Source organism: Streptopelia decaocto, assembly GCF_964273445.1.
Source record: "Streptopelia decaocto genome assembly, chromosome: 3".
Taxonomy (NCBI): Eukaryota; Metazoa; Chordata; class Aves; order Columbiformes; family Columbidae; genus Streptopelia; species Streptopelia decaocto.
In genome coordinates, this window is record NC_138656.1 from 60756503 (window position 1) to 60772225 (window position 15723).

The 15723-nt window shown below is 39.3% G+C and overlaps 1 protein-coding gene across 3 annotated transcripts in view; it reads left to right on the plus strand.

The window, feature by feature from the left end:
* Positions 1-15723, plus strand: part of MAP3K5 (mitogen-activated protein kinase kinase kinase 5) — a 106853-nt gene that overhangs the window by 28926 nt on the left and 62204 nt on the right. For all 3 annotated transcript variants that reach the window (XM_082049936.1, XM_082049938.1, XM_082049937.1), the window contains exons 2-3: positions 6449-6588; positions 9364-9387. In XM_082049936.1, the coding sequence (XP_081906062.1) occupies positions 6449-6588; positions 9364-9387 (164 nt within the window). The remainder of the gene's footprint in view (positions 1-6448; positions 6589-9363; positions 9388-15723) is intronic.

Here is a 15723-nt window from a genome sequence, read left to right on the forward strand (position 1 = left end):
TCTTCCTGTGATGTTATATGTGGGGTTCCTGAACAAGTGGATGTTGCATCCGTGTCTGGACAGAGGATAACATTTCTTTACCCACTGGAACAATATGTGATTCTGTCTTAAGCAGAAGCAGGGAGGTATTCAGCTGCATCCCTGCAGATATTGTGGGGTCTGGTGCCTTCTTTGTGTAGGACCTAGTGACCATGTGGGTGGAAAGTGAGATCATCTAACTGATCCTGTACACTTAACCCTGCCCAAGCCAGCAGATAGACTTACTCAGTTGTCTCAGTAGGTATTAACCATGCTAGGTCTGATACAAACATGTGGGGGAGGGCCAAGAGCACCTCTAACACAAACCCTTTGAACGGCTAGTTGTTAATCTGAAATCATACCGTTTGCTTATGAGTTTAGGTGTAGAAGCTCACTTGGAAATTCAAGAGAAGTTTGGCACAGTTTTAGCTATTCAGGGAGCAGTGAGCTCAATGCTGATGTGGGTGCAGTATGGCACTGTTGTGTTTAAAAGTAACTTGTTGATTTGGGGGTATTAGGTACTCTAATTATTTATATCTCTACTTTGTGCCACACAGCATCCAGAAAGGGGTACCCACCAGACTGCTGGGCTTGTGTAGCATCTGCTGGCAAGGTGTGCTCAGAAATTTCCCTTTGAGTAGATTGCAGGACTGGCTCTGGTTTGTACTTCAGTGATACAGCAGCCCTGCTTCCATTTCATAAAAATGAGGCTGCTTGAGCCAAGATTACTATAAGGATCCTGATCCACAATGCTTTATGCTAGATAAGAACTAGCATATGTCTGTTACGTCTCTGTCTTAGTGCACTTGAGCATGCTTTGTACATCAGTTGGAGCATCTGCAAATATTGTGCTTTTCCTCTAATATATGGCATATTTAACTGGCCTGTACAGTCATTACACATTTTTCCTTACCGAAATCCAAGCCTCAGGCACCTTTATAAGGTTCTTTTTCCGGCTAGCCTCTCGCACCAGACCAGCTTGGCTGGATGGCTTTCCTGGGAGGTCCAACCATTCACCTGTGTTTAGATGTGCTCATCCCAGTGGCCCCCATCAGGGAATATTCAATTCCAGTGATGCTGACAAGTCAGTGATGCTGTGGTTTGCACAGCTGAACCAGAAATATCAACCTGTACTGACGTGGTGTTGGGATTTCCAAAGCACATTTCCTACCTCATGCAGGCAGTCTCTGGATAAAGAGGAAGATATCTGTGCCAAACATAGAGAGCCATGAAGAAGTTGAAGTAGATAAGGATGTTGTTTGCTTGGTTCTGAAAGCTTACCCAATAGTACATGTCATCATGGCTTGTCGAAACCACTGTTATGATGCGAATGGAGAGCTGCTACTGCAGTATGAAAAACGTTTAGTGTTCAGACTTACGTTGAATAAATTTTGTCACAAGCGCTTTTCTTTCTATATCTTTGTCAGAGAAATATCTTACTGTGTCTTTTAATCCCCAAGTGGAAAAGAATCCTAAATATTGGACTGTCTCGGACGTTGCTGTTATCAGCTTTCCTTTTGCCCTGATTAATTGTGAGACAGTGAATGTAAGGCAATGGCCATGTGTTTCATACCAGTTAATTAGATGATAATAGTAAACATAAACATTCATTAGTTTTATAGTTGCTCTGTTTGCATTAGTTATTTTTCCTGGCAGCACTGTAGTAAGCAGGTAGTGTCAAAAAATAGGGTGTATGTGTGTGATATCTGAGTATTTGTTCAAACATTCTTTGCCCTGTCATATTTTAAACAATGAATACGTGATGAACTTTGACCATTGTATTTAATTTATTGCGTTCTTGGTGACTAAAGGCATTGGCAATAACCAAGAGCAAAGGGCATTAAATCCACTAATGGACACTTGCCCCTCTTGACCATATTATTGTGTATAATCTTAAGTTTTTACTAATTAACCTTTCCTAAAAAAATTGTAGAGATTTTTATACGTGAAATTCTCACTCTTTGTACAGATAGCTTAGAAAGAGCTAACCGGATTTACACTGCAGGTAAGAATTATTGCTAACACAATTGTAATATATGTCAGGCTTCGCAGATGTGTCCTTTTCTGCTGCTTCTCAGGAAAGAAGGGTCAAGTCAACTGTCTCCAATCCCATCACGTGAATCTGGTTTCCCGGGATAATAAGAAGCCGATTCCCAGTGTAGTGGTATTTTGTTCTCTTGAGTGTGTAATGGTGTGTTTCAAGCTCTTGCTGATATAGATGTTAGTTAACCTAATAGAGGGTGACTGCTCTGTGTTTGTCGCTATGTCAGCAGCCCAGTGTGGGGCTGTCCAAGCTAGTCTGTAGGTGTAGGCAGCTTCATTACAGGTGGATTGGCTGCTGTCGGCAGACAGGTAGAGCTTGGAGTGCTTTGCTCAACTGCCTGCTGCTGCATTTGTGCTTTTTCTCTTACCAAGGCCAGAGCTAAGCTCTAGTCTCACGCTTAGGTTATGGTTCTGTCACATCCTTGTGGGCATGCCAGTTGTTTAAGGAGGTGGGAGAGAAGGTTATGGCTAGGCATACTCTATTGTTTGTAAAGTAGCAAGACACAACTTACTTTATTATGAGACTTTTACCCATAATGTGAAAGATGGCTAGCAAAGACCATACTTACCCTGGTTTCTTTAAATAAGATTAGTGACCTGTAGCTAGGTCTGCTGTCAGGAGGTAGAGAAAGGGAAATTTAATCTTGTGCCTAGGACCGGAATAAGGTATAAAATTTATTCTTTCGTGCAACCTGTGGGGTTGCAAGACTTGCAGTTCTTCCCTTACCTGTCTCTTGCTCATGTTCTATGCAGTGAACCTCCATCCTCACCCTGCTCATTGGGCTGCTGGAGTCTGAACAGTCTTTCTTTGCTGCAATACAGAACATGTAAAAGAGCACTTGGAGTGAATTGTCAATCTGTGGTCTTCAGAGTGCTTCATCTTGAGGGCTTAGGTGTTGATAGGGCTCTACTCTGATTCATATTCTTGGTCAGTTATTGTTTTACTTACCTTGAAAGTGAAATTGCCAATATTTTAAGTGGGTTTTATTCAGTGTAACTGCAGAGATAATTCTTCCACCTTTATTGAAATGCCATTTTGCCACTTGTGAATTTGTATTTTCCAGTGAATGGAAAGTGTATCTTTCATTGCAGCAGCCTGTTAGATTAATTTCATCTGGGGGAAATGTGAGTGAGAGCCTGATAAATGGGATTCTGACGGTTTACGTACTGAAGACTGAGCAGTTCTTTTGGGCTTAGCTAAATCCTGATTTTTCTGAGCTAGTGAATTTTTATGAATGTTTAATTGAGTTAGATTTATCTTGGAAGCCATCAGTCTTACTGAGCTTTGCTAGACTTGTAATCGTATTTATGTAACTGAATATAGTATTTAGCTGCTTTATAGTGTGCTTGACAGTACAGTTCAGGTGCTTTATAGGAATCATTAGCACTGTTTTTTTTAAATTGTTTTTTTAATGAGCTTCCACTTGGTGGTTTGTATTTGACTTCTGACCAGTGCTACATACACTGATCCTTCCTTAGGTCAGAGGAGTTTTTCTCCCAATGTTGTGAAAGAAGACAGTCAGAAATGGGTCTGTCAGAAGAGTTGGTTTAGGGGTGTACGTTGTTTTGGTTTTTTTTATTTATTGGATAGACACTTGATTCCAAAAGTGCACATATTTTTTGTGGCTTGTTGGAATTGCAGGTAAGAATTGGGCTGTTCCCCTCAAACTGTGATACCAGCCCTGAGGGCCAACCTGGACTTCAGAAATCTGGTCTCTTTGTCATGAATGACAACTTCATCTTAAAATACATAACTGCTAGAGCGAGAAGGAAAACTTCTTTGAAGTTGAACCTATTCTAAGGAAGATACTGTGTTATCAAATGAGATTATCCAGAAGACCTGGATTTCACAGAGGTCTTTATATATAAAGGGAAGAGATCCTCTTAGTTACATAAGAAATATAAGTATCACAACGGAGTTTATACCAGTATCTTAGTGTAATTTTTTTACAAATGTTTCCTTATTCTTGTGGAACTTCCCTCCTCTGTTGAAGTAACTTGAGGCTTTTGGTGGTGTTTTCTTTTATGCGTGTGAGTTTTTTAATTTTTTAATTGCTGCGATAGGGATAGAACAAGACCCAAGAACATTTCTTGCAGTGCAGCCTGCAGTCAGATTTGTTCTAACAATTGTGTTAAATAGTTTTGGCCAACTGATTTTGACAGTGGTGTGTGTATATATATGCACACATATATACATGTACATATTTTAAGAGTAGTTGTTCTTCCTGGTTCTGAGAACTTGCCATTTTAATGTAAGATATCTCAAGTATTTCCTGTGTTCTGAGTTTGATCAGGGTCTATCACTTTTTTTTTTCCTTTTTTAAGTAGTATTTCTCTTTTAATCTTAGTTTTGCATCCCTCGTGAGAGCACGTTATCTTGCAAGGTTTGAGAATTAGTCATGGCAAGTTGTGCAAATCTTCCTCCTGCTCCATGTAACAATTGTAGACTTACAGTTGCTCAAGATCAGACTTTTATATGAATACGAGTAGTTAAAAATAGAGCTTGTATTTTGGCAACTTCCTAAAAAAACCCAAACAAACCCTAATCTCATCTGAGCAAAATATAGTAGCAATATTGTTATTTTTGTTTGGCTTTTGTGATGTCTCAGTTTCCTAAAATTAAAGAAAGTCAGTGTCTGTATGGTCATAGCAATGCACTGCCTTTTTCACTTCAATAAAATGTATCTGATGCAATGCATACTTCAAATATTTGATATTAAATCGGGCTGAGGAAGATTCTTAAAATAGAAGTTATGAAACTTTTAAAAACATAATTCAATATTTGCTTTTTGAGGGAAAAAAATCCTTTTTTATTACTGTGTTACTCTCCTCTCCTTTAATATTGTTTCTTGAAGAACCTAAGCTTGCATATGCATGTGCTGTCTATTCATGCCCTATGTGTATCTATCCTTTCTTCAGCTTTTTAATAATTTCTAAGCCTGTAGGCCAGTTGGAGTAAAGTACAGCTAAAGAGTAGATGTCTCAAAGATGTTACTTTCCAACAAGTTGGAGAGACACCATTGCTGCCTTCCCAGTTGAGAGCATGGCCACAAGGCTTATCTTTTATTGAATAGCTTCATAGTAGTTTTGATGATCTAAGGAAATAGGCAAGGCGAAACTTGTGGTTAGAGGTAGAAGCCCTTATTAAATCCATTAGAGTAGAGAAGCTTGATGGTACATAAAGCTTTTTGCCTGCTGAGCTCGTCTTGCTACCTGTATTTTCTGTCATAAAAGTGTCTGCAGGGAGGGGAAAGCAGGGAGAGACACTGGAAACCGGGCTGCTTTTTTTGTTCTGCTCTTCACAGAACTGCATTTCTCTGAATTCAGTTTTATTTTTTCCTGAAAGAAAAGGAACAAAAAATTTAATTGATTGTAGAGGCAGAAGTGTTTGCAGGAGAGGTGGAGTTGAGTCAATTTTCTTGTTTTGTTCTCTTGATCCCACAAGCCTTTTGCAGTAGAAATGTCCTGCCTGTTATAATAACCTTAAATACTTCTGCTGACACTTTGCAGTTGCCTCTTGTTTTACTTTGGTGTGAATCTGGGCAAATGAAACAAATGTTTTAAGATAAATTATGGGCTACATTCCTTGTACTGTAAGCATTTGTGCGTGTGTTTAGTTTTAGTCATGCAAGTAAAAGTTGTGATGAACACAATTCTCTGCACAATGAAATTCTTACTGATATGAGGGTTTCTGTGGCTTTACATATTCATTCCCTCTTTCCTTCTATTCTGCTGTACCTTTTCCTTTTCTCTCTCCCTCTCTAGTCTTCCTATATGAATCAAAATAGATCTGGGTGGTAATTTATATTGAAAGTTTACTTTTGCCTTTCTTTAAGTTTACAGCTGTTTTCTTCCAAGATTCTAATACAGAATGTGTAGAGTATGTTCTGCAGTGATGTAAATATATTGCACGAAATTTTATTGCAACTTGCACACAGGGTGAAAATACACATTCAATGTAATTTTTTTTCTTTTGTTTTTCTTTTTTTTTTTTTTCTATAAGGTCGTCAATCATCATGTGTAAATTAAGCAAAGAGATTTTATTCTCTAAGGCACCAAATGAACTTTTTGCTTTTTCTTGATTAGTGATGTTTTTACCTGAGGAAATCAAGGTCTCACTTAAAAAGAAAAAAAAAAAACACACAGAAAAAGTTAGCGGGAGGAACGAAGAAAGAAAGAGGGGGAAAAAACAAACAACCACCACATCCTGCTGACTATCTTCAAAATTCAGACATAACAGCTAAAATAGGGAAAACCCTCTAGATCACTTATTTCCTACTTAAAATCGGGTCATCTTATCAAAGCAAATTGTGTGAAGAGGCATGGTGTAGAAGTATTTGGCTGCCAGAAATGTGTGGCATTGACAATTTCTCATTTCTTTCTGCAGATATTGCTGTTGTAGAGATGAGTGATGCCTTCCGTCAGCCTTCCCTATTCTACCACCTGGGAGTCAGGGAGAGCTTCAGCATGGCCAACAACATCATCCTCTACTGTGATACCAATGCAGAGTCTCTGCAGTCACTGAAGGTAGCTTTGATTGGAAAAATGGGGTGTTTGGTTGTGGGGGGGAGGAAGTCACAGTTGGTCCAGCTCTTGAAATGGGTTGTCTGTTTGCGTAGGAAATACAGACGCCACTGGTGTTTCACAAAAGAAAAGCAGAAGTGTTCTGAGGCCTGGGAAACATAGCCACAGTGAGATGCTAAAAAAACTCAGTTTCTTTTCTCCCAAGAGAAAGATGTAGATTATTTTATCACAGTCTGTAAATACCTAGGTGTTAAATAGCTCTTTCTGGAAACAGAAGTTTGACAAATTTCAGATAAGAAATGAAATACGTGGTTTTGTTATTCTAGAGAGTTACTGGTGTTTGGGGTAAATTGTTATAGTAGTAACAAGTGGATGAGAATGGTATTGTGTAGGGGGCAGCAGAGTAAGTTTTAGCCCCTGTGTAAAGCAGCAGTTCTCTGGCTAAACCTGATGGGGCCCCAGATGGTCTCTGTTATGGCTTGCTGAGTTACAGCTGTAGCAGAGTTGGTAAAAACAAAACGTGTGCCTCCTCCTCAGGGTCACAGTTCACAGTATGGGAGTTTGGTTTAAGGCAAGATGATGGTTTAAGATAACCTATGGGGCGGTGAATTGTGTCGGCCAAGGAGTTGATACTTGCTTCCTCTTGCTAACTCTGCTAAAGGTTTAACTTCCCTGCGGATGGGGGAGGGCAGACAATGTGGATGGCAGTCTTTTCAGTTACTTGCCCTCCCTCAGATTCATGGGCTCTGCTCAGGACGTGTTTTATGCTATTGCACTTCCATTCTAGGCGTTGCTGAAAAGAAGCATTTTAGTAAGCAGCTTGGTGAGTCAGACCGCAGTCTGGGAACTGCTGCCTCTCATGAAGTGCTTGCTTCCAGTGCTGCTGGCTAGTGAGTGTAGGATATTTGGTTTTGAGTCTGTCCCATTATTTGCAGCTTGGCCATCTTTTGGAAGGGGCATACCTTGATGAACTCAGTTTCTTCCCTTCAGATTTTCTCAGCGAACTGGAGTGGTTGCAGTCCAGTTATTTCCTTTCTTTTTGCAACACAGAGTATATAGAAAAAAAGCCCTAAAAATAAAACTGCAAATGACAAAATACCTTTGTGTGGATTGAATTCAATTATGCAAGTACAATGACCTACAGTATAAGCAGAGCAGAATTTCATTGTGCTGGTTAAGGAGCCAGATACCCAGCTCCCACTGGCTATAGTTTGGAGTGAGGCACCAAGCTTCCTTGGGCACTTGGGAGAACTTTTTACTAGTTTAGGAGCTGGACTTTGCAGGATTCCCACTGATGTCAGTGAAAGCCCAGTTCTGCACAAGGAGACTTGGATGTCCCAGTTGCTGCCAGTACAGTACTCACCTAAAACCTCTCTTTGGTTTCCTTTAGTTTTGAGCTGGGCCCATGTTTCTGCTTTAGGTTGTTTGCAGACAAGTTATCAGAGAGCAAGACCTTTTCTGTATTATTTAGTGACTGCCTGAAAAAAAATAGTTGTGGGTATGCCTGAGCATCTTTTGAGGCCGTGTTTGTTCCTATTTGTTACAGTCAGCAGATAGAGTAGAAGCAATGCAGGAGTGTGTGTGCAGTTTTAGTCTTGTGTAAAAGGTGGTGAATTCAAAATCTGGAAATGATCATGGAAATGCACGAAACACAAAGCTGTAGAACATGATTTAACTGGGGTGCCAAGCAATATAGGTGAACTTTTGCTGGTGGAATATTCTTCTGTGTGAACATTCAGGCCAGATTGGACAGGGCTCGCAGCAAACTGATCTAGTGAGAGAAGTCCCTGCCCATGCTGGGGAGTTTGAGTAGGTAACCTTTAAAGGTCCCTTCCACTCCAAACCATGCTATGGTTCTATATATGTTCATGTATAAGTTTGTCTATTTGTGTATACAAATATATTTGTATCCCACACTTAGAAAGCTAGCAAGAGTCTTATTTGAAACATGCCCCCTCAACAGGGGCAAGAGCAGTTTTATGGAAGCCTGACTTGGGCAACGTGGAAAATATGAGGTGACTTGGTTTGACACTCTGTTTTTCATGCTGTGGTATAGGTGAAGCTGCTCAGCAGTCCCAGTAGCAGAGGTGTAGCATAGCTGTTTGATAAATCTGGCAGGGTTATCATTTGCTGGGATCAGAATTTGCTGACAAATCTCCCTGAAAGTGAGTTTGCTGTCCAAAAGTGGTTCACACTCAGCCTGTACCACCCAGATTAGTGTGCAAGAACCAGCTCTCTCTGTCTGTGTGTGCCCTGGCTTCTTGTTCTCTGAAAATTTACATTTAAAATAAGAAGATAAATTCTTTGCATTAGATACTAGAGCAATGTGAATTTCAGTCAGGTTTGGAATATTTTAAAACCTCATAGAGATACTGCATTTATTATTCTCTACAGTTTTTTCTGCTGGCAGCAAAATGTTACTATATTTAACTTTTCAAATATGAGTAGATGTGTATTAATAGTCAATTTTTGGACAGCATAACTCTTAGAACATTTACATAGGGAAGAGTATGTACGTGTATATACATGTATGTGTATAAAGATGCACACACTACAAATGTTCCTCTGCATATATAGGATGTACATATTTATTTGGTTCCATAGTTGTTTTGTTTCTCCTGGGACAGTACTTGATTTATATTGATTTGACAGGCGTAGGAAACATCTAACAACCAGCCTTTCCTGTCCTGTGTCTGTAGACATGAATATTAGAAAGTCATACTGATCAGATATCTTTCTTAGTAGTTGTTTAATGATGCTTTTTTTTTTTTATTCCAGGAAATTATTTGTCAGAAGAATAATGTAAGTAGGATATCTCTGTGCCAGTTGAATTTTAAGCATTGCAAATTTCTGTTGTGTTTAATGTTGTTTATTTTATGTTTTCCACTTGAATCATTTCACACTGTCATGCCGTATTTTATAGAGTTTACATGGAGAATTCTGGAAATCTTAGCAGCAAATCTGTGTATATCACTTTGTTGCTAGATACCAGGCTTGCTTCTTACCTTACCTCCATCTATCAGTGGTATTTTCCTGCTGCCTTTACACATCTGCCATATTTTTTTCACTTGCCATTTACATCAGTCATCTTTTTTTTTTTCTGTTGCCTTTTCTGTACAGTGTTCTTCAGTGTTTTTAAGAAATACTCTATTGAAAAGGAGAGATATTTGGAAACTGGTGCTTGTTTTAGAAACCCATGGATACACCTATGAAAATATATATATTTATAGAGTGTGTGTGTGTTTATTTCTGGAAGTTGAGTCCTGGAGCCTGTTAGTCCAAGTGGAGTGCAGATCCCAGCAGTCTGTCAGTGACTGTCAGTCATTTAACTGCAGGTTTCTGCACCTCGGGTTCCTTTGGTTTCTGAGGTTGGCCTTGTGAATCCGCTTTTTCCCTGCTGCATTCAAGGGGGGCAGACCTGTGACTGTGAGAACACTGCTGTCTCACTGTGCTTAGTTCTGGAGCAGCGGGGCCAGTCCTGTCAGAATATATTATTTGGCACGTTGAGTTGTTCTTGGCTTCACTTTCGAGACTTACTGGTAGCCATATATGCTAAAATATAATTTTATAGCAGTTAGTCAGTGGTATGCAGGTACCTTGAGGTGCTATTTGTATGCCGTACAATTCCATATATTTGAATAATCTTTTCTAAGGGGCATATGAAGCATTTAATTTTAGAAATTGGTCAGGTTTTATTTCCCACAGTATTGAAACTGCCATAAAAACTGGATTATTTCTGGATTAACTGCTGACTTCTGCCAGTGTGAAACACCATTTGAAAAGGATGCAGTTATCTACTACAGCTGATAGAGTTTCTAAAGGTGGCTTAAACACCAGTGCAGGCATTGTTCCTAAAGCTACATTTTAAGTTATGTTTTTTTAAATTAAAAAAAGAGGCAAAGAGGGTTCCATAAAGAGTTTCTATATAACTCTTAACCATAAAGTCCTTTTCAGAGACCCTCAGAATGCTGTGAATGATGTTAGACTAAAAATCTATCACCTTTCTTTAATGAAAGTAGGGTAAATGATCGGTTACGGTTTTACGAACAATAAGAGAGAACAGTAAGGCCTTTCTTGTAAATGCATTCTGTATTTTTGTTCTGGTGGTCCCAGATCTAGGGAAAATGGTGAATGACTGATTTAGTGTCCCTGGGAGGACAGGGGCAAGAGCTCCTTTAGCAGGAAACCAGGAGATGACAACTTGTACAGTAGAATAAAGGGGAGATGTCATCTTGTCCTATTTTTAAATGGCAGTCTCTGAAGCTCAAGGAGAGGTAGGGTAACTTTGCTGTCATCTGTTTGAGAAAGGATTGTTCTGTTTTCCATTTAAATTTGGATAGGTGGCTGTGAAACTGTCATTTATCACTTTTAGAAATGTTTCAACGTGTGCCACAAAACAAATGTGTTCCTTGAGAGTCTCGGATGTTTCCAAGCACACCCACATAACATCTTTTCTGGGAGGAAGTATTTTCCCAGGGACTGGAATAGGGAAGTCACTAAAACTGGCCTAGAAACTGCCGCGGATTTTATTTTCTTCTTCTTTATTTTTTTTGGCATGTTGTGAGCCAAACTGCCAGGAAGGAGACTTTTTGTAGTGTTAGTGCATAACTAACTATTCCTATTTCAAGAAAATCATGTTGCTTTGTAAATCATATGACTTTTGGATAAACTGGTAGGACAGAGGTACTGTTCTTGAGAGGCTGAGACTGTGATGCCCACCCTTACCAAAATAGCCATACAAATGATTATGTGAGCTTGCAAATATGAAAAAATGGAGTTCATATATAAATAAACCAGGAGTTTAGTCCTGCTGTTCTCTAATGTGTTTTTTAATAGCATGCAGAAATTGGCTGTAACAGGACAATGGTATCCTTGGCACCAGGGGATTAAAAAGGCTGTAAAACAAGTGCGTGTGTGTGTATCTATATATATCTGTCTAACTGGAGCACCTTGTGTTTTCTTTGCCTGAACCTTGTATTCCTAAAACTGGTGGGGAGAAAAAGAAAAAAATCCATTACCAACTGTTATGTTCTTTGTTCTGACTGGATTTTTCTGCTTCCTATCAATAGTCGATATGATGTTGCATAGCTAGGATAAACTGCCTGGACCCTATCAGGGCAGAGCAGTACAAGATAACATGGGCTCATTTCCTGTTGTATGCGGTTTTATAGCTATTTAGTTGGACCTTTTCCAAATGTTGCAATAACACCAAAAACATGTAATACATTTTTACAGAGAGTGATACTTCAACAAGAGGCAGTTTGATATTTGAAAGCTCAAGTTTAGTTTTTGCTGTTATCTGATTTTTGAGGTCAACCAAGCAGCAGAGGCATTCTAGAAATTACTAGTAAAGAGTTTCAGTCACAAGGAGATGTTGGTATAAAGGTTACAGTGCATGGCTGTACTTTGCTTGTTTTAGCTCACCAGTTTTTATTTCATCCTACTTCTCCCTAGTTTGAATCTTATCAACTTTGGAGAAAAGCTGAAGGTCAGGTTTAAAATAGCCAGTTGTGCGGGGTTTTTTTGTCTTGTGTTTTTGGTGTCATGGTTTGTTTTTGTTTTAATTTCACATCTTGCTGAATCTGAGAAACTTTAATGTGCATGCGTTATATGTATGGTTTGTAAACAGATGCAGTAATTAACACCTTGAAACAGTGCTCACCATTCAGTTCAGGCTGCTTGCTTGCCCCAGGTTGGAGCTACCCAGGGGGTCAGATCCTGGTACGGCTGCTGGTCTGGTTGGAAGGACCATCCAGGGGCAACAGGGACTGTTCTGCTGGGCAGCTGACTCACAGACAACAGAGATTAAGCAACAGGGTTAATGTTATATGGCTGAGGACTCTTATTAGTGTTTTCCTTTTCTGACACTTGTGGGGCACCAGAGATTGTAACTTTTACTGGTTTTCCCCAGCCCTTCCTGACTACCTCCTGTTTAGGGTGTAGCCTGGTGCTTGGTGCAGCACTCTTTCAGGTATCTGCAAGCTTGGAGCCTCTGTATAGGTACTACTGGACGACTGTAGATTCTAGAGGATGTGTTCAGCTATTGGTCTCTTTGACCGTGAAAACAGGGGGAAATATTTTTAATACTCCTCACCCAGCTGACTGACTCACCGGAACAGGCTGCCCAGCGGGCTTGTGGAGTCTCCTTCTTGGAGACATTCAAAACCCACCTGGACGCCTTCCTGGGTAACCTCATCTGGGTGTTCCTGCTCTGGCAGGGGCATTGGACTAGATGATCTTTCGAGGTCCCTTCCAATCCCTAACATTCTGTGATTCTGTATGTAAAAATGCTACATAGTAACCTTCAGTAAATATTTTGTTGATGATGATAGCTGTGGTATTTCTTGTTATTTATGATACATCACTATCTCTTGCTTATTCTTTCATTTTTTGAATTCTTTGACTTAAATATTTGGCACATACTTCACTGGAAAAAGTTCGAACATTTTTTTTTCCTGTGTGAATATGATAAAAGGTCCATATAGAGTATATACTGATCTGTAACAAGCATCTAGGATGTGGCATGGCTGCAATAGAATGTTATTGCTGAGCATATAAATAAAGAATTTATTACCAAAGAAAATGTGAAGTATTTTAAAGAGTAGACTCAGTTTCTGTGCTTCAGTTCATTTGAGGTGTGAGGCTTACTTGTGTTCCTTTTCAAATCAATAGCAAGGCTGTCATTCATGTGAGTGGGATTCAAAGTAAACCCAAACTAAGACTTATATTCATCAAAACATCAGCACATGTTGACTTACTGTGTATTTGGAGGATGGAGGAAACAGATTTAATAACTTGGTTTAGGACTTTGTCATCTGCTACATGCAACACCTTATGCAGTCAAAGAATTACGTTTAAGAAAAATCTCATCAGAAGAACTTAAATAAAAGCAAATATTTCTCAAAAGAACTATTGGGAGAAATGTAAAAAAGCTGATCTTAATTAGAGGAGAGTCAGCAGGAAGAACAGTTCCTACTGCGAGAGATACTGGTTATTTTTATTACCTCAGCTGATTTTATTTATTTAAAAAACCTCAAAAGTTACATTGGTGGATGCTGACTTGAAGCTCGGGCAAGTAGGTGGCATTCTGTCAGGTTCTCCCATCCAAGAGTAAAGCATCATGTTTTTGTTTTGGGGGATTTCTGTTTTGCTTGTCACTTCATGTCTTTGAATGCAGCTTTCTTCTGTTTGTGGATATTGACAGTTACATAATTCCAACTGAGCAGTGTTAGTAAAGAGCTTCAGGGAACTGAGAGGATTGCACACCTTTGCTTAGGATTTTGCAGATTTTCTCCCTGCTTTTGAAGCAAAATTCAAGATCTTAGAATTAATTGGGCAGAACTCAAATGCTCATTTGTGTAGCACCATGTCTTCTTTATTGTACAACTTCCTGAGAAAAATCTTCTGTACTATGTCAGATGTATTTGCGGGAGAGAGAACAGTGTTTACCTTATTGCATAATGTTCTTTCTAATAAGACGACGTCTCCAAACTGAATTTCCAGAAGGCAACCACTTTTGGAAGTGACAGCTGTGTGTTAGAGAGGGTTATTGAAAGAGTTGTTTTATATTCTTTTTGTGATCGTTAAAATATAACTATGTGCTATGTATTTTTATTATTTCAAATACAAGTAGGTGCTATATTTTATTTTCACATGCTGAGAAAGGATATCAAACAAGAAGGAAGTGTTTAATGTTCCAGTGACCAATAGGTCTAGCTAGTAGCAGCATAGTCTTAAATTCTGTGACTGTAGAGCCATTAGGACAATCTTGCAGTTGTATTTAAATGGAAATTACACACACTCTGGAATTTTTAAATTTTGCACAGTAAGTTAGGAAGGGAGGTTAGTAAAATATAAACCAATTAAAACATTTGCAAAACTGAACTACAGATTTTTATCACTTTGTGGTAAGCACTTAATGCCTGTGTAGCTGTCTCCAGCCAGTACTTCTGCCTTCTGATTTGTCTGACTGATTTGATGAAATGGGCTGTGACACAGATAATCTTTCGGAACATGGCCTGATGTCACCAGGTACTGAGTGTGCAGGCCCAAAACCTTCAAAGATACATACATTCACATCTCCTTGATATAACCAGTTCAACTGATCTGAGAGCTCAGGCCAAGTTTACCGTATCTAATGTCCTGAGTTCTTGTGCATTCGGCTGAACCATAGTAACAATCTGCATGCACACTCATGGCCTTGTCCCGGCCCCTGGTGTGCTCAGTAATGCCTTTCAGCTTTCAGCTCAGGTGACCTGCAATCACATTGGAACTTTCATTAGTGTAATTTGAACTTTGAACCTTAAATAATGAGGGCTTTATAAAGAAAGAGGGCTGGAGAATGAAACTAATAGCACATGTTGTAGATTGGGAAGATCTATTCCCACTCACTTTTGAACCTCCTTTATGCTACTCATGTTTTTGGGGTTTTTTTGTTTGTTTGTTTTTTTAAAGGGTATAGATGTAACTGGGAATATTGCAATTGGTTTTAAGGTGTTACTCCTTCAAAAATTGCCCATTTTTCTTGAATGGCTTGATTCTGTTAGACTGTACATGGTGTGATGAGTCAGAGGAGAGGAAAACAATGATTTTGTCTTGGCTGCTCAGCAAACTTAGAATATAGAGTGAAGTTAATTAGGGTTAGGAAAGAATATCAGAGTTTGAGAGATCACAGTTGGGATGGAGTGTTACAGAGCAGGTTTTAAATACATTCCACTTATCCTATTAAACATCTAAGTGGAATAATGTGCAGTAAGTCGAAATGTAATGTATGAGCAGGTAGGAAGTGTGTGCCTGTAAGACCATCTGATCCCTTCTGACTTCAGTTAATGTAACTTTATATTTTGATGAAGAAAGGTGAGAAAGGAAGTAAAAGTGGCTGGGACAGGTTGCATTGCCTGGGAATGAGGAAAGAAGCAAGTTCATGTGCTCTGTCTCAGGGCAGAAGGTGTAGAGCTGTCTGACACTGGAGCAGCTCCTCAGCTGCTGCCCCCAAGCCTGGTCCCCTTTGGCTCCCATCCCGGTCATTGCCCAAATGCACTCAGGGTTGGGCTCTTTGTAGTTAGAATTTGTGATGGTGACAAAATATGTTTCTCCATAGTGAAAGACTCTAGATTTTATTATACAAGAGCAGGCTTG